Source organism: Lissotriton helveticus, chromosome 12, assembly GCF_964261635.1.
Source record: "Lissotriton helveticus chromosome 12, aLisHel1.1, whole genome shotgun sequence".
Lineage (NCBI taxonomy): Eukaryota > Metazoa > Chordata > Amphibia > Caudata > Salamandridae > Lissotriton > Lissotriton helveticus.
The window spans coordinates 512097952-512124984 of record NC_136073.1 but is presented as its reverse complement, the minus strand read 5'-3'; the positions used below and the strand labels follow the sequence as shown (position 1 = coordinate 512124984).

Genomic DNA, 27033 nt, shown 5'->3' with positions numbered 1-27033 from the left:
TAAAAAACACCCCCCAGTCCCATGAGCGGCGGTTTACCCACATCGAATAATTATCTGAGTCTGCAACAGTTCTCAGTGGCACACAAGCTCTTAGAGATAGTTTACAGAGATCTAATAAATCCGGGTCAGATGTACACAGTTCAAAGAACCTCCTTTGTGATCAGTAGCTGTTGTTTTGTGAAGGTCTATAAACAGTGTGTGGTGCACCAACTTGTGGTACAAATCCTCATTATGCGACAACCACACAATGTGGCTTGAAGATTGCAAGATGTTTTCTGATATCCTGCAGGTTTTTGAGGCCTGTGGACTTCACATAACCATGGGAGTAAGAAGGAAGATTATAAGAATCTGCTGGGTAAAGCAGTTAGCCTTCCAGCTTGAGTCAACATATGTTCAAATGGTGCTGGTATTGTGTTCAGCTATCTGTCTGTGAGTGGTGGTTATTGTTGTTCATTGAGCTGCTGGTATAGGATTGGTACTTAAGAGTTGGTCTAGAGGGGTTTGACAACTGCTTAAACATCTGCTAAGCCAGAAGACCTGGTTACTGCCAGGCGGGTGAAATAGTTTGAATAAGCAATGTCACTCCTTTTTTTATTCACCATGCAGTAGTGGAAAATAAAGCGAGAGGGAAAACTGTATGATGCCACACACAGCAAAATCCAAATTTCAAATAGAGGTGTTGTGTTTCAATGATCACAATATTTTGTCTGTTTAATTCAGTGGGTGTCCTGCATCACAGAAGTCATACACAGTATAACATTTATCATTAACTGGTGGCATTATTAACCTTTTTTTTTGTTTGCTTACTGTGCGCTTTTGAACTAAACTCTGGAAATGTATTTAACTGTTCGGTGGCACACTGCCACGTCAAGAGAAGTTCCACTGGGAAGATAGCCTTAAGAATGGGATGGGACGCATTGGGGTTGAAGAGGCCAATTGTGACGGCCCACAACACATTTACTGTCATAGAAATTTGTACCAAATGTTACAGCTGTGACTGTACATACATAATTGCGTAATAAACATACAATTGAGGAATTTTGGGGCATATCATCAAGAAACGGCGTTAAAATTATTGCTGTTTTAGCGGCAGAAAACTGCTGCTAAAGCGGCGATAATGGGCTTGATAATATGCCCTTGAGAATTCCCATAAAAGCCCATGTTCTGGTGTCAACATGGGCTTCTATTGGAATTCTCTAGGGCATATTATCAAGCCCATTATCGCCGATTTAGCAGCAATTTTATGCCGCTAAAACAGCGATCATTTTAACGCCGTGCTTGGTAATATGCCTCCTACTTTTACATTGCCAAAATATAAATGCTACAACTAGGTTTGACAAACCTCATTATTCAAAGGCTCTCTATACATAGTTATGTTTTAATCCGTTTATATCAATCAATAAAGGTCAATCCAGAAAGTGAGAATTTAATTACCAACACCTAAAAACATCAGCTAAATAGCGGAATCATGGGCCTAAATAATGAAATGCCATTTTGGTTCAGAAATCGCATAACGCCAACAGACACATAATTCCACTTCCAACCACCGTACTGTCATTAAAATCTCTCACTACCTGGGATACACACTAATTACAGTCATGTCAGTGCAGAGGCAGGAAGAAAACATCGCACCCCCTTGTTCTGGAAGAGTAGTGGCTGGCTCTTGACATTGAAAAAGCAGAGACTTTGGGGAATTATTAAATTCTTAAGATTAAAATTATCGCTGCTGCCAAAAGTAATTCATAATCAGTAGTAAGCCAGTCGTTCTGTCATATGGGTTTAGAAACATTTTCTGCCTTGTAACAATATTTTATGTAGAACCCACAGGCTAGCCAGGCATCCACCGCCTCAATAACTCACATATCAAGGAAAGGTAAAGTAAATGTGACGCGCCGGATGCTTATTGAAGACAGGTAAACTTTATACAATCACACATTTCAACAAGGTGCTTGGTATTGTGGTTATTATTGCCAGATGTCTGCAATCACACCAAAATCCTTGTTCCCAAACGGTGCTGTGGCTGCAACAGTGAAAATCAACAAGCATTTGCAATGGAATCGGACTCGCATTTAAACGAGGTCTATAGCATAGCAAACGGGAGTCCTCACGGACCACGGGAGGGAGAGGGAAGCCACGGACAACAGGAGTACAGGGGGAAGGGGGAGAAGGCATGGACAACGGGGGTGCTGGCAGGGGAGTGGGAGAAGGGGGCGAGAAGGCAAGGACAACAGGAGTGCGGGCAGGGGAGTGGGAGAAGGGGGCGAGAAGGCAAGGACAATCGGAGTGCAGGCGTGGGAGAACGCACGGGCAATGAGAGTGCAGGTGGGGGAGGGGGAGAAGGGGGTAAGAAGGCACGGACACCGGGATTGCGGATGAGGAGGGGGAGAAGGTGGTGAGAAGGCATGGACAGCAAGAGTGCGGGTGGGGAGGGGGGTGAAAGGGGCGAGAAGGCAAAGACAGCGGGAGTGTGGGCAGGGGGAGGGGTGAGAAGGCAGTAGGAGAACCTCATTAAAGAAAATAGTGCTCACAGTCTAAATAACACGTACCATGTAACACTCAAAGTAAAGGGGCCAGTAGCTATGGGAGAATACAAATGACGACATGGCAGTAATAAGGAGGAGCTAACAAGCCCATAAACAATCCGAAAGCAGCATTACGAAGGACAAAGACAAAAGCCAATGAAAAATTTGGGTGAAGAGTGGGTGGGGCTTCCCTCATGTACTGAAATACAGCAGCTCTTCACCAGAGCAGTGCTTGCGCGCTGACTCTAGGCACGACTTAAAAAAAGCAGAGGATCAGTAATTGGCATTCATTCACCTTGCAATTTGCAAAATGTGTAAAACTCCTAAAAGAGGATTTATATTGAACAAGTTTACCTATAGGGACAATGTGTCAGAAAGGCACTACTTTCGCAGCGGAATGAACATTTTACTGTTTTGTATTCAGGGTTTTACCTACATAATGAACCTGATTCCCCTTAAAAGCTGCATGAAAATCATGTTCTTTAAAATAATATTGGTTTGACTGCATTGGTTGGATTTCATCCTTTTGCAGAGTTCAGTTTGCATCAAAGCTGTGCACAGTCCACGAATTGGACCATGGAAGGGACGGGAAACATCCTTTACAACACAACCATTACATTGCACTACACTTATATCGCAGTTATTACATTGCAACATCCTTCACAACGCATGTCACTACAATGCAGGCATTACAACTCATGACACTACATCGCATGTTACTACAACGCAGGCATTACAACGCATACCATTACAACGCTTACCATTACAACGCATAGTACCCCTGCACTATCCAAAACTTACCCTGCTGTTGCACCCCGTGGAGTTAGAATAGTAATTTTTACCCGTACACTATCCAACACTTACCCTACTGCTACACCCCCTGGAGTTTCCAACAGTTACATTAACCCCTTCACTGCGGCGGATATTCCGCCACAGTGCTAAGGGGGCGGGGCGGCCACGCGGCGCTCCCATGCTCGTGACGGAACCGCTCCGTCACGAGCCTCAGGTGAGCTGTGCTTGTGACCAATAGAACACTCAGCGCAGGCGTGGAATTCGAGCGGGCCGTGACGGAACCATTCCGTCACAAGCACAGCTCACCCGAAGCTTGTGACGGAACGGTTCCGTCACAAGCATACAAGGGGTTAAATGCAATGTAATGGTATGCGTTGTAAAGGTATAATGTGATGTAATGGAATGCGTTGTAAAGCTAGTTTCTAAAAATGCGATGTAGTGTCATCCGATGTAATGGAGTGCGTTGCAAAGAATGTTGCGATGTAAAAGCTGTGTTGTAAAGGCATGCGTTGTAAATGTATGCGTTGTAACGTCATACATTCGTAAGGGACAGCACCTGCAACAGCCAGTAAAACGTATTTTGATGTTAAAACAGCGAAAATACTGTATTAGATCTGTCTATCATAAAAATGCAAAAAATAGCAACAGAAGGATTCCTCCTCAAAAACAAAGACTGCATGTTCAGCAGTCCCAGTGCGAAACAACAACTTTTTAATTAGTAAATGAAATAAGTTGCCAAAGGGGGAAACAAAGAATCATTGAATGTAATATGCATCTAAAGTTTGTTCATGCATCCCGGAACTGATTAGAATCATGAATAGATTCTCGTTTTAATGTGAGATTCGGGCAATTAAAACGTTGCCTTTACAGGCCAATTAATGAGCGCAGAACACATCGCACTTCGAGCAATGCAATGTCATTTTATATGCGCCATGTGATTGGGTATAATTTTCAAAGACGGCACTGCCGGTGGGAATACGGTGTGAAAGTCGCAGTCAAATAAATCTTTCTTTGGCCAATATAGGCCATAAGCTTAATAAAAATGCTCCATGGAGAGGTAAAATCGCAACTGTTCATATATAAGACTCAGGATAAAAATACAAACAAATGTGTGGTGGAAAAGCACAGTGGACAATAAAACAAGCACAATTACATATCTATATAAGAAATGAGCAGCAAACCATGATGATATGTGCAAGTAAAAAAAGATACAGGAGAGACAGTGGAAATGGTTATGAACTAATTGCATTGGGCCCAATCATAAAGAACCTTATAACAAAAACCTCTTATTAAGGGTCCCCTAGGTTTACAGGTAATATTCGAGACCACCCTTGGCCATTCCTCTGAATGTTCAATGTGGGACCGTCCTGAACATGACTACGTCAGCAGGTTGTGTAAAGTGCAAGTGCATCAGTACAGTACCAAGATACATGAAAGTACAAACACAAGGTTGACCCTGATACTGACCCCTAGTGGCGGCATGTATTAAGGTTTTGTGTGTGTTTTGTTTGGGAATTTTATATAGCGCGAACTAGACCCAAAAGTATCAGAGCGCTTTACATGAGCACCAGTTGCTTACAGACAAACATATTCATTTATTTTTTTTAGGCACAGGAAGATTAATTGATTTGCCCAAAAACACAGGATGTTGAGCATCCCTGCCTAGACTCAAAGCCGGTTCCCCAGCTTCGGGGTTGGCTCCCCTAGCTGTTAGGCCACATCCTCTCCCATCACAAGGTTAAAACTGCTATTCGATAAATAGCTTTTTTCTGTGTCTAAGTGCTCCAGTAAGCAAGCTAGCAACCCTAAAACAGAATGAGGGGAAAGACAGCATTTGTAGGTACGTCAGAACTGGTCTGGCTTATGTAAAATGACTATTTTGCACCAACTGGAGAATATATCTAGATCTTAACACCTGATGAAAACCACAATGAAACATAAACTTTTTAATATCTTGGTCCGAAAGGTTGTCACAGGAACATGATTTTAACTCACCCGGTTTGTGAAACCCGCTGGGGACTGCAAGGAACCAGAGAATTAGGTTGAGCCTAACAAAAAGCGGTGTTGGGCATTGGTGACAAATGACAGATAGGGCCCCCCCCGGGGACATGTTTTGAGTAGGAGATATTTTCTCACTGTGAGTTTGAGTAACTCCCTGCTTTCTCTGTCACTTTGCCATCTGGTTAGGAGCACATTTTTTAATGATTGCAGTTACTCTGGCTGTACCTGTCTGGGGTTAATGAACACATCTGTATGGCCCACACACGTGAGTGTCTGCTTGACATACCTCAGCCAAGGTTTGTCAAGAGCGCTTGTGAGAGATCTGCAGTCCTCAATTACTAACTGGTTTAATATAAGGGCTGGACTGGACCAGATTCTCAGCCACCACAAGATACGTGCCAAGGCAATGATGTAGGTAATATAAGCTAGGCCCACTACTCATGTAACGAAAAAAATGAGGTGCTAGCAGGGACGGCGAGGAGACTGCAGAAGAATGTATTTTCAATCACTTGGAGCTTCCCAGCTTTTTGATTCCCCCAGACGTCACACCTGTAAGTTGCCATTGTGAGGCACTTCGGGTGATACAGCTTGAGCATGGCTTGAACCTGCGTAGCCCAAAGCCTCTTGGCTAAATCTGTGGTCGATCCTACTGCTCTCAGAAAGATATTCTTTTTCAGGGATTTCTGTGCTAGCCATGTCCCTCTCTCATAAAAGAGTACTCTGACACATGGGCAGGTCGATACTTTGGTAAGTTTAGTCCCTTTGCCAAAGAACTTAATTGTATGAGGCTTGCAGCAACCAATCGTCATTGGGTGTGATTTGGAGTAGCTGGTGGTCAGGTCTAAAGAGTCCATAAAATCTATGAAGGAGTTCAGGAGGTGTTGTCAGGACTTCCCCCAGTATGTTTATGTAAAGGGAAAAAAGTAGTGGTGCCAAGAAGCATTCCTGTCATACTCTCCTCTCGACCTCCCATGAGGCTGACAGGCTTCCATTCTCATCGTACCTTACTGAGGCCGATAAATTAGAGTGTGGGCTATGTAGGAATGGCACTACCTCAGGTTTAATGTCCAATTCTATGAGAATGTGCCTGGGTTTATATCTATTTACTTGGTCAAAGGCCGAGGTGAGTTCCATAAAACCCAGGTGCATGCATCTCCCCTTGACTACAGTATATTTTCCTATTATCAACTGCAGGTAAATACACTGATCCATTGCTCCTCTCCCCTGCCTAAAGCCACATTGCAGCTCAAAAAATAAGTTGGCCTTTTTCAGCCGGAGTGTTATACACCCCAGAACAACCTTCACCAAAATGTTGGCAGCAGAATCCAGAGGAGATATAGGACTATAACAGAGTATCCCTTGACCCTTTTTAAAAAAAAGGGTACTAGGATGGTTTTGACAATGTGGAAGGGCGCCCCGGTTGCAAACCGCATTGATAACATGAGTCAGCAACTTGGCCCAGGTTTGGAGATCTGCTTTGTAAAGATCTGAAGGTAACCTCTCTGGGCCTGGCTCTTTTCCTGCTGCTGTAGCAAGAATGGGATTACTTACTTCATCTACATTAAATCAATGATGGAATACCGCGTTCTATGCTTTGCTTCTTGAACATGAATACTCAATACTGCATATCACAACCTCCTCTCTTCACCTCCTTTCTTCACACAGCAGCCCCTGTTATTCGTGCAGCATTCTGCACGGACGGTGACAAGTTGTGACGCGCTATCTGCTTCCAGCCACTCCATCCCTCAAGCCTGCATACTTGAGCCTGCATACCACTGATTCCTACCTTCACACAGAAGCCTTTGTTGTTTGCGCAGCACCCTGTGGGGACGGTTGTCTTGAAATGGATAAAACTTTGTACCATTAGCGACTTTTGGGAGCATTTTCACTGCTGATTCTTTCCTGGAGTGCCACTTTAGCCTGTTTTTTGTTATTCTGCTACAATCCTGGTAACACTGTTTACGTCCAGTTCCTGGGGCTAACTAAAACAAACATCCTAAAACCTCCACTTCCCCTTCTCTGAGCCCTAACACCCACACCAGGTGAATTGCCCACCCTCCCCATGCCCTAAAGCAGTAGCGTTAGTCAGAGTTCCATATTATTTTTCATTGTAATGGCATGGGCTGTAACGTCATTTGTAGTAGAAAACAATTCAGAGTAAAGACAGGCATAGTAATGACTCCATTGTGGTGTCAGTTTTGTTGTTAAGACTTCTCGTTGTAAAGCCTTTGTTAAAAAGGATGTTTCCCGTCAAACGTATGTGGTGGTTGGAAGGATCCATTGTTCTTCAAAACATGACACAATGTTTGGTGTGCATCCTTTTCATCCTTTCATTTTTACCTTAGGTGTAAATTGATTCGCGGATGTGGTCAAGGAAATACTCCCCGATGTTTGAAAGCATTTGAATAATTATTATTGCCATTGTTTGTGGTACATTTGTTTATGATGAACATGAAGCAAAGGTGGGTACTGATGTTCTAATCCCAGGTATAGTTTATCAATAGGAATGTGTTTGACCTGGCATCCTTAGGCTGGTCTTCCCCCAAACGTTTTGCCTGCTTACCTCCTCTTTTTGCCGACTTTTTTGTGCTTCTTCCTCAAACATGCTACTAACACCTGACTAGGCAGTGTCATGTTTGAATGAATGAATGAATGAAATTAACATTTATAAAGCGCATAGCTACCCTAAGGCATCCCAGCGCTGTCTGTGGAGGTGGGCCTAAAGGCCAGCTCTGCTAAAATGTACAATGAGTTAAAGTAAAAATAACCAGGTTTTAAGTTGTTTTCTGAAGGACAAATGATTGGTTTCCTGTCGAATGTAAAGGGGGAGGGTGTTCCACAGTTTCGCCACGTTATTAATGAAAGAACGACCCCCACTTCTTGCCCTCTTTATTTTTGGAACTGTTGCGCGCAGCATATTCGATGATCGAAGGCTACGGTTGGGATAGTATTGAGTAATCAAGGGCTCATTGATTGCTGGTCCTGCTCCCTGAAAGGACTTATGGGCAATGCAAAGCGCCTTGAATTTGATCCTTTCTGATATAGGCAGCCAATGCAGAGTTTTCAGAGCGGATTTTGCTGATTGCCTATGTGAAAGACCCATAAGCTGCACAGTTCCGGGTGATCTGGAGTCTGTTTATCGTTGTTTTCAGGGCTCCAAGGTATAGTGAATTTCCATAGTCCATTCGTGTAAGAATGAGAGTCTGGATCATTTTCCTTTTTGCCGGAAACAGAAGAAGGGGGGCACTCTACGAAGCCTCCTCATGATGCCATAGCATGTTGCTGACAGTTTGGCGGTCTGGTATCCAAAGGTCAGTAAGTGGTCCAGCCACATACCCAGACTCTTGATCTGATTTTTCTCCGGTGGTGTGGGGCTGAAGCATTTTGGCCATGGCGGTACTGTGCTAGAGATAGGAGAGTTGCCTAGGAGCATGAGTTCGGACATATCTCCATTCAATTTTAGACAGGAGAGCTCCATCCATTGTGCAACTTTCTCTAGACACAGGCGTAAATTTGCAGATGCATTTTCAGGACGATTTAAGGTCACAACAAGTTGAGTGTCATCGGCATTTGTGACTATTTTTATGCTGCATGGCTGTACTATGTTGGCTAAAGGCCTCATATATACGTTAAATAGGGTGAGGCTCAGGGAGGATCCCTGAGGCACCCCACAGCTGCGAGCCATACGTTTGGACACCACTTCTCCTTCGAAGACTTGAAAAGATCTGTCTTCTAAGAAGGATTCTAGCCATGTGGCTGCCTCTCCTGACACTCCCAGATTCCGTAGTCTGTGCATCAAAATGGTATGATTTACGGTGTCAAATGCCGCACTAAGGTTCAGGAGGATAATGGCGGCAACACCTCCCTTGTCCAGAATCCTCATGGACTCTTCTGCCACAGCTAGAAGAGCAGTTTCTGTGCCTTGACATGGTTGAAAACTCATCTGTGAAAAATGGAGCAAAAAGTTTGATTCTATAAATTCAGAGAGCACTGAGTTGACATGCCTTTCTAGGATTTTGCTGACTACTGGGAGTAGGGAGACTGGTCGATAATTCCCCATTGTTCTGGGATCCAGATTGTTTTTTTTTAACAAAGCTTTAACCATGGCATTTTTTTCCATGGTAAGGGGCCCACTCCTGAGGAGATAGAACGGTTGATAAGCTCTAGGATCACGGGAAAAGATGTGTCTTTTGCCAGATTCAGGATGTGAGGGGGGGCTGGGTCACAGGGTGAACCTGATTTAACCTTGGTAAAGATAGATTCGAGAGCACATGAGTCAAGGAGGGGGATGTGCTCTAGTTTCATATGTACATCTGGAGATTGCATAGTCGGTGGGTGTGGGTGGACGTGGGCTGCTGAGGCCAGGAAAGTAAGATATATATCATGAATCTTCTTATAGAAGAATTCAGCCAGGTCATTGCAGCGCATGGAGGCCCCATCTGTGCTAACTGGTGGTACGGGAAATTTAGTAAGTGTTTTGACAATATGGAAAATTTCCTGTGGTGATTTGGCAGCTAGAGTGATCCTTTCACCATAATATAAGGCTTGTGCTTTTTTAATTTCATTTTGATATATTTTAATTCTGGCCCTATATTTTTGTTTGCTAGGCAATGCATAATCCCTTCTCCATTCCCTCTCTAGCTTTTTGCAAGATTGTTTAAGTTCACGGAGTTCACACAAAGGGATGATTACCCCCTACTGAAGGTCCGGAGCCAGGACTAGAAAGAAAGGGCCTGTGTGCACTTTCAAAGACCCTTCTTTGACGTCACCCCCACTACAAAGGCACAACTGGGTATAAGTACTGGAGCTCTAACCCTACCAAGACAGTACACTACTGGATTTGTGAAGCACTCTGCCTGGAGTAAAGACTACTGTGCTCCAAGGATTGCCACGCTGCTGGACTGCTACTCTGGAAGAACTACTTTTCTGCTTTACTGTGCTGTCCTGCTGCCTGCTGACCTCTGCTCTGCTGAAGACAAGTACTGAACCCATCTCACTTGAACCCAGAGTGACTCCAGGGACTTGCTGGCTTGCCACCTGTTCTGAAGTCTCAGGGCCATGAAAGACTTCCTACAACTCTGCAACAGCACCTGGACTCTGCCAATTGTGAGTCCGGCCCTCCCAAGTAGTGCAAATCAACCCTGGGCCCTTGAAAGTGAGCTTCTGCTGTCCTGAACCTTCATAATCAATGCAGTGCTGACATTGCGCCGATCAGAGGTGACACATTTCCCTTGGACGCAGGAGCTGATTGACGACATTGCTCCGATGGTCTGCACGACTCATCAATGATGCACAGCATGGCTCGACAACAATACAGCATCTGCATAATAAAGGGGTTAGTCCAAGAAGCCTACATTATCTGGGCAGATCATAACTGACACATTGAGTCCTCGACGTCGATGTTTCCTCCTTAAATGGTACTTTTTCAGTGGGACCTGCATGAATCCTGTTGCTGGCCTACCCTCCATCCTGTTTGGCCTGATTTTTGGATTTACCATGGTCCAACGCAACTTCAAGTAACCCCTAAGTGCTATTCACTTGTAAGCACTCCTTTTTAATTTATTCTATAAACATTCATAACTCCGGTTCTATATATATAGGAGTTTTGTCATTTTGGTCTTGTTTTTCTCAGTAAATTATAATCTATTTTTCTAAACCTTGTGTGGAGTATTTTTGTGTTTTTTCATTGTGTTACTGTGTGTATATGCGTGTGTTTCATAAATACTTTACAGCCTGCCTCTTTAGAGAAACCTGACTGCTCTGTACCAAGCTACCAGAGGTTGAACACAGCTTATCGTTTGGTGTGCATCTAGCATACCCTAAATAGAGTGGTGGTTCCTACTTGGGCAGGGCGCATACCTCTGGCAACCAAAAAACACAGTTCTAACACAATGCTATAATCTTAAATGCAAACCAAAAACATAAACATGTTACCTTAGAACGTCTAACATCTGAAACATTTGAGGTCTCATTACGATATGGGTAGAAGCTTTGCGAACACGTCAAAGCCCTTCCAACCGACTCGGTTGGTTTACGGTCCGACTGCCCGATTACGATGTTCCCAGTCGGAACGTACACCGGCCAGTAATTCAGACTCAATTCCGACTGGCTCTGGGAGCATTCCTGTCGGCCAGAACCTCACTGTGACCCCCTATGGACGGCGTTTCCGCCGTCGAGATTGCGATGTTGGATTCGACAGCCTTTCCGTGCTGGCATTTCCGACATGAAAAGGCTGTCAGAAAGAAACTTTGTGGACCCCTAGCAGGGACCCCCTGCCCCAGCGGCGTATGGTTGGTAACACTCTGCACTCTATGGCAGACACCATGCGGTGCCTGTAACAGGGTGCAGGGTTTTACACATGCACACCCATTTCCTCATAGGAGCTTGTGTTATGGCCAGTTTACGGCCGCAGCACAAGCTCCCATAGGGTACAATGGGAATCCAACCGAAGAGTGTTCAGGCACATCGTAATCCGCCTGTCAGTTGGTCCTGAGTTCAAGACTGTGTTGATGTTGGTTGGAAAATTTCCGACCGACATCGCAATGAGACCCTAAATGATAAAGTGAGTCAGTGTCTTTGACTTATCTTATTACTTTGAGGCAATGTGTATAATATATTGCGTGGGTTTTTCTACACCCTCATACAATTGCTGACATATAACGCTGTTTTAGTAAAGGTGAACCACAAGAACAGGGAAAGAGTTAACTTATGAATAGGTTTATTTTGCTTTTTATCATCTGATTGTCAAATAATAGCTACAGGTTATTTGTACAAATGTTGAGTAAACCTTTTTGTGATGCAACATTTGACAGCACTATCAATTCCGCCAACTTGAACATTATATGCATTATAGGCACAATCAGCAGTGAATGGCATTACCCTTGAATTAATGTTTCTGCATGCAGGAGAGATCAAAACTCTCTCACCACTCATAAGTAATTGTTGTCTACGCTTTTTGAATGCAATAAATAAGGCAAATATGCAGGCTTGGAACGTATATTGACCTAGTGATACGTGCTATCAGTTATACAAAGGAAACATGTAAATGTACACCTAAATGAGAGTTGTCTAGCTTTGCTCTAGGAGGTCTAAATGAAATGTATGTGCTTATTCATGAGGCCAATTTAAATTCTGGCAGACAGGGAACTCCATTGCAACAATGACAGAGTTCCCTCGCTGGCAATTTTGTGGTCGGCCCACCCTATTTTGATTAGGCAGACCACAGTTTGAAGACGATGGAGACTTCTCTGTCTCCATGGTGGTCAAACTTCTCTGACGTCCCGTTGGAGATTTGGCATTATGTTAGCCCACAATATTTTGATGGCCTGGCATATATCCATTTTTTCGATGCCTGTCAGTGCCAGGCAAAACATGATGGTGAACGCCACTGAAAAGTGCTCAATGCCTCTCACGTTGGTATTTTCCTTTTGAAAATAAAAATGAATTGCATCTTTGCAGAACAGCTCTATCATGTTTAACAGAACCATCCGGCAAACTCACAATGCAGTGGTTCCTATCAAGGTTTAAAATGCCCCCCCCCCCCGGCCAATAGATGTTTCAAAAATTGGTAGGCAATGCCTGTAGCAATGGAGTAATTGACACCATTGCCCTGGCAGAGGAAGGGCTAACTGCCAGGATCAAAATTGGGTCTTTAGTCTCAAAACATAAATAATGGGACTACAATAATAATTATTATATCCAGTTAGTACAAATAGATAGGTCGGTCACCTCTTTGAACTTTTACTAAAAGGAGTTGGATGTTTCGAGGCCTATTCACACTTGCTTGTAAGCATATGAAAAAGGGTACTACTGAGGCACTATTTCCCATGCTCATAAATGATTTTGTGAATCAGCCTCCTTATTTTCGGGGATAACCACTTACCATACAAATGATTCATTACACTCAGTTTCCTAAGACTTTGCTGTGACATCATTTAGATGTACTCCTGGCTTGCTCCTCACTTCCCAGATAAAAAATGGAATTCAGAAGTAAGCCAGGAGTACTACACGAGTAAGTCAGACCTACTCACAGCAACAACTATGTAAAGTTTTGTGGGTATCCTGAAATTCTATCAGGGGCACATACCTTGTGAACTAACTTTAGGCAACGATGATTTAACTAACAATTAATGTTTTTCTGGACGTATAATGCCATATGTATTTGGAATAACATGTATGTAAAAAAAAAATACAGCAATGCAAGTAGCTGCATTTAGATTACTAAGTGTGTCCTGTTTTTTTCACTTCTAGCTACACACAGACCTGGATCCTGGAAGCAGCAAAATCAAATATATTCTGTCAGGAGAGGGAGCGGGAACAATTTTTGTTATCAACGACAAGACAGGAGATATTCATGCTATGAAAAGGCTTGACCGGGAGGAAAAAGCTGAATACACACTAACAGCTCAAGCAGTCGATGCGGACACAAGCAAGCCTCTGGAGCCTCCTTCAGAATTCATTATTAAAGTGCAAGACATCAACGACAATGCACCAGAGTTTCTTAATGGACCATATCATGCGACCGTTCCAGAGATGTCTGTTGTGGGTATGTATGCCTATCAATATGAAAAAACCTTTAAAATTCACCCATTCGGATTGCCTTTTAGATCAAGGATACTGCGCTGCTGAGCAAAGGACAATTATTCCAATCAATTCTCTTTAATTGGCAATTTCAAATTTTGATTGACCAAGCTCTGGTGAGCCACAGTGCAGGTAGCAATCCAGTGATGAAATGTAAAAGCTAACTGTCAGTATTAATATGCTTTTCTTGCAATCCTTCAGTTGTTTGCATGGGTATGATATCTCCAGTGCCTTCATTATAGCATTATTAGTGGTGTGCAATTATGCTCTCTTTCAACTTGACATTCAGGCAGTTGATATTCACAAAGTTAGCCAGTCATGTTTTTCTATTATGCAGGAGCAGCATAATGTAATATGCCAGTACTTGACATGATACCAATTCCCTTCCTTTTATTGATACACCGGACAAGACTGCATATGTCAGTAATTAAAAGCCACTCTTATAAATTCGTTTGTAACGTGCTTTTTAGTGTTGTTTATTCAGGCCACGAATGATGACGTAACAAGATGTCTGTGACCGCAGAATTGACATCGTGCACTCCTAGACCCCCCCCCCCACCTGTGTTTTTGATGTTCCTAGAAGCTCCTTTCCTGATGCCTGAGATCAGCAGTCATAAGTGCAGTCCTAAGGGTACCAATGGACATGCCTGTGAGAGCAGTTACAACACCTATTTAACCCTCACTTGGCAGGTATGATTCAGACTACGCCATAATTCAGGGGCACGAGGAAAATTCTTCCTTTTTGTAATTACATTTTCTTTTTTGATAGGCATTAAATCTGCGGCTGCTCGTGATGAATAGCTCTTTAGGATAATGGCTCATGTGCAGACCCTTCCGTCTGCTAAACTGCCGACGTTGGAAACTAGGGTTCGAGCCTCGGGGTCGCGTCCACGTTCTGTGATTCTGGGCAAATCACTTAATCTCCCTGTGCCTGAATGTGTAATGTAAATACGGTGCTTATGTAAAGCGCTCCAATACCTTCGGGTCGGGTCGAGTTCGCGCTATAAAAAAACTTAAATATATATATATATCTCAGGGCATATCCTGGAAGTAATAATGTACAGTTTCTTCCAATTAGTGCACCCAAACAGAACTGCTCTTTGTTTATTCCACCTCTTTCAAAAAATCTGAGCAAAACTACCACATTTATAAAATGGGAAAGAGTTGACGACAATGGTTAAGCATAGACATCTTTATTTTATGTTCTGTGTCGCTTATTATAGTCAGAATTAATATAAAGAGATCACATACATTAGAATGTGAATGGGGATATTGGATGGGAGACAATGAACTGCAACATCCCCAAGGAGGTTGAAATTATAACAGTGTCATTCGTTTATTTATTTTGGGGGTGCGCATAAGTGTAATATTTTTTTCTCATGCAGGACATGTAACTTTATTGAAATTTAGACATGTTACACAAAATATGATGGGGGTTGTTTGAAGTCATGTGATAAAGATTATTAACGTAGTGCACGTGGCTGCAGCATACATCGAATGTTGTTTGCATGTTAGAATATTGTTAACAAAAATGTTTCCTGACCTAAAAATGATGTCCTAAATATTGTTTTTAAAATTATTACTTACTTGGATGTATATTTTTTATTATTAACTCCAATTAGGTATATTTTTGTAAACAATATTTAGGGAAAAATATTTATATATGGCTGTATTTGGGCCATGATATTCTGGCACCATACCACAATTTCACACACAGTTCCCTAAGACATTTTCTGCTTGAGCCAGTCTCCACCGGAAACTTTGCAAAACGCACAGATCCCAATGGTCAGGGTTTACACACAATTCAGCATATGTTAAAAAAACTCACATAGGCCTAGTTTATTTACTTATATTACATTCTTCTAAAGGGGAAGTCTTGAGAACATGCCTCAACAATTCACAACAAAAGAGTCATGGGCCATTCCTCGGTTAAAAAACAGCGTCATAAAAAACCTTTACTGACAGATCTTTAGTATGGTATTTCTTACAATTCGATGTAGGCTGATTAAATTAGGATAGGTATGAGGTTTTTATTTGAGCTTTGCAATCTGAAAAATGGCTTTCTAACTTTTCTTGGAGTTGTAGATTTTGATTTGCAAATATTGTGCTTTGTTCTTTTTGATGTTGATGTATTTATTTTTCTTTCAAATGTTAATGTCAAAAGTGATTGTGAGTTTTGATTGACCTCCTTTCCTTATAATTTTAATATTTTATTTCTTTTTGGTTGACTGATCATCTGCAAAAATGGGATTACATACTAAGGTGAAGATTTTCATAGTTTTATAAGGTGTCATTTTGTTAGGAGCATTCACAATAGCTTTTGAGAAACAGAGTTAGAAATTGGGTTGTTGGTTGTTTGTGGTGTGAACTTTAGTCAAACAGCAACCACAAAGTTAGTGAGGGTAAGCATCGGGCTAAACCTTAAATTAGCATTTGCCAGACATCTGGTAGCTTGGCACAGAGCAGTCAGGCTTAACTTAGAGGCAGTGTGTAAATTATTTGTACAACACTTCTGTCGTGTCTTCTTCAATGATACCAGGACACAGGGATAGTTATTCAGCACTACCTTTATTAGGCACTTCTTATCACGTCCAGGTCCCTACTCTAACTGCCCCTTTCCTCCCTACGCTCCTCCTCTTCCCTTGGTCCCCTCTAGCTCCGCCCACCCAACTACTAGACTGCTGACTACATCACATCTCCCCCTTTCTTGACAAAACAACAACAACAGTAAATTGGCTCAGATTTCTTCAATAAGTCTTTTCGGTCGTTGGACATCTCGACGAGGCCGCGTAGACACGGTTCGGCTTTCAGTTATCGTGTCCACGGGAGAGTCTCTTGCCTGGTTCTCGCTCTCCTGGTTAGGCTGGTCAGGCCCTTCAGAGGCCGACACTCCAGTCATTCTTGTCATGGCTTCTTTCATGTCTGGAGGGCATCTCTTAAAGTGTGATACGTTTCTCGTGATTCGCCGTTGGTCGGACTCAGCTGTTATCATGGTGTCCTTCTGCTGGGTGACCAGCAATGGTTCAGCTCTAAAGTGACAGTCAGTCTTTCTTTGTTGTTCTTGCTTAACAATGACACAATCTCCCTCACACAGGGATGGTGATTTCGCTCTCCTCTTTGTGTCCGCATATGTTTTCATCTTGTCCTTATTGCGGCTGTCCGTCTCCATTACCTGTTGATGACTTCAGAGGGGCGACACAGGTCGCAAGGCTCCCTCCCAGGTCGGAATGCGATTCTTCATAGGACGCCCAAGCATCAGGGTTGCAGGGCACTTCCCAGTGGTCGCATGAGGAGTTGTTCTATATGCTCTGAGGACTTCATTTAAAGCTGCTTGCAGGTCCCGTTTTTCAGCAGTGGCTTGTTGAAACGTCTTTTTAAGTGTGGCCATGAATCTTTCAATTGTGCCATTCACCTGTGGCCATAGGGGTGTGACTTATCTATGTTTGAAGTCCAAGTGCTTTGCAAATGCACTGAACTTGTGTCCGTTGAAAGGAGCTCCATTGTCTGTCTTCAACATATTTGGAACACCCCATGCTGCAAACACTTCATCCAGCACTTTGAGAGTGCTGGAGGCACTTGTGGATGGTACAAACTGCGCAATGGGGAATCGTGAGTACTCATCAATGATGGCTATGACATACTTTCCAGATTGCAACGGTCCGTAGAAATTCATGGCGAGCTCTTGCCACACCCCACTGGGTAAGGCGGTCATTTGCAGGGGGGCTGGAGAATCCCCCCGGTTAACCAGCTGGCATTGAGGGCAGTCCTCGAGAGTTGACTCCACCAGCTGATCGAGAAGAGGAAATCACACCCTTTCTCGGAGGGCTCGCTTTGTTGACACTACTCCTCTGTGGCCTTCATGAGCAAGATTGATGACACCTTGTCGTAGAAGTCCGGGGACCACAATCCGTTGGCCTCGCAGAATCAGCCCATCTGTGGTGACAGACAGTTTGTCACAGACGTGGCGGAATGCTTGCATCTCTTGCTTGGCAGTCGGATCACTGGCGTCATCTTCATTTTCCTGTCTTCGCCGGTTAGTCTGAATCCGACGTAGCACCTTCTGCAGGATGACATCTTGCGCTGTGGCATCTCTGATGGCTTCTATTGGAACGGCAGGTGGCAGCGCTTGGTCGGCCACGAAGTGGATCTACTCCTCTGCAATGGAAGGCTTGGATTCAGATGATACAAGGGGGTGGCGCGACATGTAGTCTGCCGGGTTCTCGGACTTCCAGGGTTTGTGGACAATAGTGAAGGTGTATTCCTGGAGTCTCAGGCCCCATCTCTCAATTCTTGGAGGCATCTTGGATCTCGGGTTGCCGTAGATAGTGACTAGCGCCTGGTGATCGGTGATCAGGGTAAAGTGCTTGCCATAGATAAAAACATGAAAATGTTCACATGCCCAAACCACAGCAAGACTCTCCTTTTCAGGTTGCGAGTAAGCTTTCTCGGTATTGTGATGTATTCCTATAAGTTCTGAATCGATCCCCCTATTCCTGACCCTATTCTGGTTAGTAAACTAACAAGTTAACTAGTAATCAGCCCATGAGGCAGAAAATCCCCATGATGCAGATACCGTTATCTGACGCAGTCACACTACGGCACAGGAACGTGTTATCTGATTAGGTCATAACGCTTGCGATCTAATTAGACAAGCGATATTCCTCCAGCCCCTGATAAGGCATACGGAGTTCTCATAACAAATCAAACCTATGACAACCTGGGCAAAACCCTGTGGCCATTGTTTTGATTTCACCGAGAACTTCAGTAAAAGAATGTGCTAACGAGCAAGTCGTATGACATCCTTATTGACGTATCTATGTCCATCCTTACGTCAATCTCGGCACCTTAAAGGTATAAATATTACCGATCTTGCCCTATGCAAACACACGCGTGGTGACGAGACGGAGCAGCCATACTTGCCGAAGCCAAGAGCAGAGCAGACCCCGCTGGCAGCAGCCCCGCCTTCCTGACGCGCTGAGAGAAGCTGCTTTCTCCTGCCGAGAAATCCAGCACCGACGTTTCCGGGTAGCCCTCGCAGGCAGCCTGGAATATCGAGACCAGAGAGAGAGATACCATTCCTCATTCATCCTAACTTCCAGGTACAGAACTGAATAACCCCTCACAGAGAATTCTTTAGTTATTCACTTGGCAAAAACAAACTTAACTTAAACTGTAACTTTCTATTCCCGCCCACGTATTAGACTTAGGTCAGGTACACGGGGTAGGAGTATCTAGAAACACCAGTTGAGTACGTTTAGTCAAATGTATATATGTGTATGTAATATATTTTATTCATTTTAAAACATCTTATGGCTTAGAAACCATATCAATGTTTTACAGTATTATTTTATACTATTGCTTTTAATGTATGCACTTTACTTAGCTATAAGTATTGCAATAATATCGATCCATTTCTCTTGTATGAGAAAAGAGACTGATCAATAAATAACACCTTTTTATTGAACACGCCCGTCTCTTCCTTTTCTCTACAATCTGATGAGACTAAGAATGCACGTACTGACTGAGTAAAATCATTTGCCTTTTGTTCACACGACTCTCGAGATATACTCTTGATTAGGGGAGAGCAAAGTTGTCATGTTCTATGGTTGTCAGAAACTAAATCCCTTCTTGTCTAATCAGGGAAGTTAATTCCTCCTTGAACATTCGAGAAAGTTTCTAGTGAACTCTGAGCTAAGCTGGCAAACCCAAAACTTTAAGTCTAGTATCGACAGTAGTAGACCTAGTTAACGTCTGGTCTAGGCCTTTACTGCTGTAGGTATTATTCCAATGCGTAGAGCCTATTGGGATGATAGGAACTACACTACATGGCGCCCAACGTGTTTGGAAAGGGCGATAAAACTAACGTAAGACATTTAGAGTAACTCAGTCGTGCTTTCTCACTCAGACCCCTTTTCCCATAATACTCCAAAGACGTCTGGAGTGGGTGAAAGGTTATATCCGCCAGACCTCGCAGGAGGGAACTCCTATGTATGGTTCTTGGTATAGTCAACGTTGAAGGATAAACAGTTCCAAAATATTGTGCATCTAACCTTTGTTTCCATAAGAAACCTGATCTGCAAACAAACAAAAGAAATAACCATCCTGTCAGTAAAATGTCAGACAATGAGGATGAAAGAGAGGCAGTTAGATTAGCAACTGAACTCGCAGCAGCTGATGCTACCATGCAGGCAGCAGACCAGGATATAATACTCATCCCGGTCATCAAAAGGAGATCTATAACTCTAAAACTTATAGAAAATGGACTGACACCTAGAGGTGGCACAGTCATATTCGTAATTGAGGCACACGAATATCGGCAGACAGAGGTATACTATTCATGGATACATTTTCCAGCAGCAAATGCTGTAACAAAGTACTTCCACTATTACAAAATAGAGGAACCTCCTAATGAGTACACTCCTTTCGAGGAGGTGGAAGTACCACTCAAATTTCAAGAGCATTTGCTCTTATTTGATGGCGCCCTAAAACATAATAATCACATCACCAGGCTCGGTCCTTTAGGTAGACCAGGAGCAACGTGGCCGGTCCTAGCCGGATACACACCACATCCAGACATCAATGAGATGCCAGCAGCAGAGCTGTTAACACAGCTAAAACAATTAATAAAAATACGTAGACAATTAGTCCAATATGTGATGCGGACTTCAACAATTCAGCCAGCGATTAAACTCCCACAGCTGACCCCTCACCAGGGGAACACAAATAAAATTACACCACAGAACATCCAGTCCTGCCTAGGTAAAGTACCGGCTAGACGGGAACAAATACCATTCTGGCTAGCGCAAAAAATCACCCAAATAGAGGCGGTGTTTCCTGACACCACCCCGCTAGAAAAGCACAGGATTCTGACTATCTGCCTTCCAATGGGAATCGCACCACACATTGAGGACTGTGACACTTGGGGTACAGTCTTTGCTTCCATCTACACAAAAACGCACGGTGTTCCATCCATTTCGGTAATACCAGATGTGCTAAAACAAATTCAAGATGAATATGGCCCTGAACCCGCTTTAACTCTTGGTATGAAATTACTGAAAGACTTCAAGCAGGTCTCGGCTATATTATTAGCCAACATAAAAGGTGAAGCAGCAAACGTGGCGATCCGCCAGAGGTTAAAAGAGACAGATATAGCAGACCAACCAGCGGAAATTGCCAGAATCATAGAAAAATCCTATGAGGAACTAGGTAGAGATAGTTTAGGTGGAATACCAGTAAAACCGCAACTGATTGAAAGTCCAGAAAAAATATTTTTTTAAAATAAATCTACATCACCAAAAAAGAACTGGGATGGAAACAAACAATCCAATCCTAAAGAAAAGAAATTCCAGTCCCGAGGAAGGTCTCCTAGGCGAAGAGAAAAATCTCCGAACCAAAGACACAGGTCACCCCAGAGTGACCCCTCTGGGAATAGATATAACCTTAGAAATAGGGATAATATAAAAAAGCCTGATAGATATCAAGACATTGATACACGTCCCTCTCAATCTTTTCAGACTTCCTCGCAGAAATCGGAAAGAAGAGGACGATCAGAACAAAGAGAAGAGCACACCAAGTCCAAAGACAAGGAACCTGCTCAACTAAAAAAGAAATTACAATTTCCAAAAAAGAAGGTAGCCAGTATCAAGGTAGTTAGCAATGCCGAGAATACTGAGGACACAACTGAAAAACGGGGAATGGGCTCAGACAATGCTAGACAGCGCAGCAGAAGTGAGCATAGCTCGCAAAGTCCTTATGAATCATCTGGAGACAGTGGACACGAATGAATATCTTCAAGTGGAAACTGCGGACACCAGAGTTAGCAAACCTCACAAAATATACAAAATAACATTGCGTATAGAGGGGGATAAGACTAGGAAAATAAGGGGATTATTTTGGGATAATCTCTCCAAGGGCTATGATATCCTTCTAGCTGAAAAAGACTGGCCACCAGAGTTTGTCAGGGAGTGCCCTCATGGCGAAGAAGTAATTATGCCTGCCTTCTCAAATCAAATTCCAATTCATAAAAAATACACACTTGCCAGAAAGTGGGCAGTAGCTCTAGCTCCTGCTTTATATAAAAATCACGTGGGATGGGATGAGGACTCTCCTCCTCACAAAATCCAGTTAAAATCACAACCTACTGCACAAAGGCAGTACCCAATTAAGCAAGAAGCTAAAAAACAGGTAAATGAAATACTAGATCAGCTAGAATACCAGGGGGTGATTGAAACTTGCACCTCACAAATGAACAACCCTTTGTTTCCGGTCTCCAAACCAGACAATTCATATCGTCTAGTTTTGGATTACCGACACCTTAACACATGTTGCAAAACTTTTGCAGTGCAAAACTCACACAGTGCTGCACTAATGAATAACATAGTGCGCAAAAAATACAAAACAACATTAGACATCTCTAATGGATTCTTTTGTCAAAACATAGCACCAGAGAGCAGATATTTAACTGCATTCTCAATAAATGGCACTCAAAAACAATTCTGTCGGTTAGCCCAGGGGTACAAGAACAGCCCGGGAGTATTCTCAGCGAGAGTAACAGAATTACTACAACTATATGATGATGAAGCATTATCTTATGTCGATGACATTTACTTAACAGATGATGACTTGGAGACTCACTTGAAGAGAGTGAACACCCTAATACTTGGGTTCGCAGCAGAGGGTTACAAATTCAACTTTAAAAAATCCAGAATTGCCCATCTGAAAGTCCTGTTCGTAGGATATGAATTATCAAATGTAGCCTGGCTTACAATCTTCTAGAACTAGGAGAAATGAAAAATTTAGAATATGAAAAAACATACCCTCTGCCAATCGACATTCTGCCTTTACGACATTACGCCTGTGTAATTTATACAGACGGACATGCTCAACCCTCCGTTTGGGGAGAACAGGCATACAACCCCACATGTGGGATTACAAAAGAAGTGTGGCGCGGAGGTAAACTAAAACCTCTATTAACAAAAACACACTCAGTAGAAACTAATTCAGAACAACAAACTGAAATATTAGCTTTGAAAATGGCGCTAGATAATGCGGATCGCGAATTCCCGACACTTATAGTGTCAGATTCATATTACTGCGTCAAATCATATAACAGCGATTTGCAGACATGGATTCAAAACGGTTACAAAGATGACACAGATGCACCAATAAAGCAAAAACTGCTCTGGGAACAAATAGCTCTTTTACAGAAAGAGCTACCAAAGACTCACGTGACACACTCACTGAGTCATCAGCGTGATGGCGTTCACGTTGCAGGGAATTCATTGGCCGAAACAGCCACAGCGGCAGCCACTAAATCGGCTCCCGTAGTTCGAAAAAAGCGTACATTAAAATACATTGACGGTGAAACAGTGCTGGCGGTGAAAACGTCATCAAAAGGCGACTGCTCAGCGTTACCGATCAACTATCCACTCAATTATACATACATAATCGATGCAAACTCCGTCCCTTTTGCTCGAATCCCTGGAGTGGGGGATAGAGTGATTCCAAACATGGACAGGAGAAACTTGTTAATCGCAGACGCACATATGGGCGAGGGTCTCAGACACCTCAAACTAAAAGATTCTCTGGAAGAATTACAATCACGGTACTGGTGGCCAGGCATGAGCCTGCGTCACACCATGTTTGTAAAAAACTGCCCAAACTGCAACAGAGATCGCAGTGGGGAGAGAAACAGTTTAATACCTCGTCGGTTTACTCCAGGAAAAATCAGGAGTAAAAAGGAAGGGTTGCGATTAACATATACAGGCTAGTTCCACTTATAATGTAGATCACCAGCACTCGGCTGACGTCCGGACTGTTATACAAAGATTTGCGAGTCTAAATGGCATATACGCTAAGAGCATGCTACGTTTGACCATTGTCTCCACTCTAGCCCTCAAGCCTGAGGGGAAACATGACCAAATGAGCATAGCCCAGCGGGAATCTTCTCACTTCCTTCCTGAGGGTACGGGATGGTGTAAAGAAAAAAACAAGGCATAAAGCAATCTATAGCGGAAAGGATATTAGGTTCGGGAGCTGGGTGGGTCAAACATCTAATAAGTGTCCAACGTAGTCTAAATAACTTGCCAAGAAATTCTCTGAAGGGATTCAGTGCGTACGAATTATTATTTGGAACTAGGATGATGATCTCTGACATTGATAGTCAGACTTCAGTGGTGAAAGAAAAAAGCTTTGATATCAAAGACCGTTTGGCTATTTTGCAGGACTTAAACAAAACAAGAAAAGACCTGAGCAACATAAAGTTGAAACAACAGCCAACGACCACTGAAGAACCACAACCTGTCCCAGCAAGACCTGTCTGGATTCCAAAAGTCGGGGATCTAGTCAGGGAAAAGATCGCGGTAAAGAAGGAATTTGGGCCTTCTTACAGAAAAGCAGTTCCTGTCTTGTCTGTCAACGGGACAAGATCAGTTGTACTACCGCCACTTGCTGGAAAAAAGGAGAACCGAGTTGTATCCATCGACCTGGTAAAACCACAATCATGTGGCCGATAACAAACAGTAGGCCAAGTGGACTCCCAATAAGTAGCAGAACACCAAGGTTTGCTACCAGTACAGAGGTCCTAACAAAGAGGCTCATCACATTTGAAACGCCTACAGAAGAACAACATGGACTATGCAACAATGCAATAGAACTAAGACCTCTGAAAACCCAAATAAAAACATTTAGCAGAGACACACCAATCTATAATGAAGTAACAAGTGAAAATGCAAGAAACAGAAATCCTGAAGCAATTGGAACAATTGACAGAACTGCATCCGGCTACTTCATAAACTTCGATGATTCCTCTGAAGGCTTCAGTGAATCAAAGACACAGCCATCATCAAAAACCTTTAAAGATAAAGCTAAGGAACTTTTGAAACAACTGAAAGAAACATATCTGATTTCTCCATGGATTGAATTTTGGGTGGGTTTTGGTGCATTTATCCTCATACTTTGGCTCATCATGATACTTACTTTGGGACGCTTCATTGAGGGAAAATATGCTAAAATGGACACAGCAAGTCAGAAAATCAACTTGATCCTTTATGGTCCGGTCGAGATCCTGAAATATCCACACCAAATTAAGATCTCCTTGAGTGACTTTGTAAAACCAAACTCATTTGCTGATGATTGGGACTTCGAAAGCATTAATAATATGATGTCTGACTTAGTAATGTCTGCTAAATTTACCAAACATGATTATTTGCAGGGTTCTACAAATTATGATAGTATGTACTGTTATAACCACTATGGTAACCACTTTTTACATAGATCTGCACAACCTAGAAATGTTTTAAATTATAATCAATGGGAACATTGTGCAACACCTCCAAAAGGGAGCTCAAGAACCGTTTACGACAAATATTCATATTTTTCAGGTTTTAACACAAGTAATGCTGAAACATTTTATTTTAAATTGTCAAACAAAACAGGGACCAAGACCATGATAACCAACACAAAATTGTTATATTCAGACTCATTCTTTGAAAAAATGAATACTTTTGGTTTTGATTATTGGGACAAAAATGTTGAATTGAAAAGTGTTTGGGGTACAAAAGAATGGCAAGTACAGGGTATAGAAGCTTTGTTTAGAGCCTGCATGATCCCAGAACAAATGATATTTTTAAATGACACTGTTCAACAAACCACCTGCCTTGGCTTAGCGAAAATCAAAGATTTAAATAAACCGTCTATTCCAAAGCCAACAATGTTTAGCAATAACTCTGATACAGATGAAGAGATAGACGTAAACCATATATTAAACCAAAACAGAACACATCCTGATTGGAAACAGTGGTTGATCTGGCCCACAGATACAAATAACTGTCAAGACAGATTCCTGAATAAAACACAGGGGTTCAAAATGACCAGGCCAGACCCTAGATATCCTCAAAGACATCACCCAGGGATAATAACAACCTACAGTGTGGGCAAATTATGCCTTCAATGGCTGCAAACTTCCACACTGGCAGAAATTAAGCAACACCTAACTTTACTTACTGATGGTGCTGACTTGCGTGATTTCATAATGGGACCACGCAAACAGCGTCAAAAACGTTTCATAGCAGCCTCTGTATATGCAGCATACAACGAGGCCTGGAAGGTTACTCAAATTGAAACAGCAGAGAGAATACGGGAAATTGACCGTATTAATTTGGAAAAATCACTTTCTGTAGTGGACAATGGGTTAATGACTCTGTCCTCCAGAATTTTTTCTTTGGACAGCATTGTGTCTTCAGCAATCGACATATTATCGCAAGACTTACTGTTATTACAACACGGTCAGTCTCAATTGCGTTCTATTGTACAGCTTGGCTGGACGTTACAAAATCTGCGTTCAGGCTATGTGCCTTGGCGTTTAATCAACACAACGTCACTATTCCAAATCTTTAACCTTACTGATAGACAAATCAGTATGGCACAAAAGGGTGCTGATTATACAATCTTGAGCATTGAAAAACTCGAAAGATTACCAGTGACAATGTCAGAACGACCTGTCAGTGAATGGATAATACATGGGATAATAAATATTCCAATCTCAACCTTCAGGTTTCAATACTGCCAAAAATATATACAGGCTGGCATGTACGAGAAATTGGGAAAAGGATACCTTAAAACAACATGGAACCTGCCCTATTCACATGCATGTGTCAGTAATAAAGGACAGAAAGTGTTTCTTAGTGGCAACAATTGTGCGATGTCACTAAGTGGCACACTTCTGTGTAACGGAATTAGTTTGCATGGAGCCTGTGAAGGGAATTCATACAACCTTTCATGTCACCAGCAAGGCGCACCTGCAACAGAAATAGAACCATTCTTTCAAAGACTCTATAATGGGAGTTACATTCTTATTGTAGACCGCAGATGTTGTAGTCTTATGCCCGGGACTCCTTATCTAGTAACTACGACTGCGAAGGTCAAGTGCTGTGGACGCTCATTGTTCCCCAGCTCCTTCCCAGACAGGGAGGCAAGGGCATGGCCCGATTCGAAAATTACTTCTATTCGAATAGATACTTTATGCAGAATGAAAACAGTCCTTCTTCAGACGCCTACCAGGCTTTCGTCATCAAAAGAAACGTATGATCTACAAGTCGCAAGGACGACTGCAGAGATACATACATTATTATCAACTAAT

At 42.7% G+C, this 27033-nt stretch overlaps 1 protein-coding gene across 1 annotated transcript in view; it reads left to right on the top strand.

The window, feature by feature from the left end:
• The window catches only part of CDH8 (cadherin 8), a 780636-nt gene that overhangs the window by 262844 nt on the left and 490759 nt on the right, over positions 1 to 27033 (top strand). Inside the window, exon 2 of the mRNA XM_078668530.1 lies at positions 13566 to 13860. Within this exon, the coding sequence (XP_078524656.1) occupies positions 13566 to 13860 (295 nt within the window). The remainder of the gene's footprint in view (positions 1 to 13565; positions 13861 to 27033) is intronic.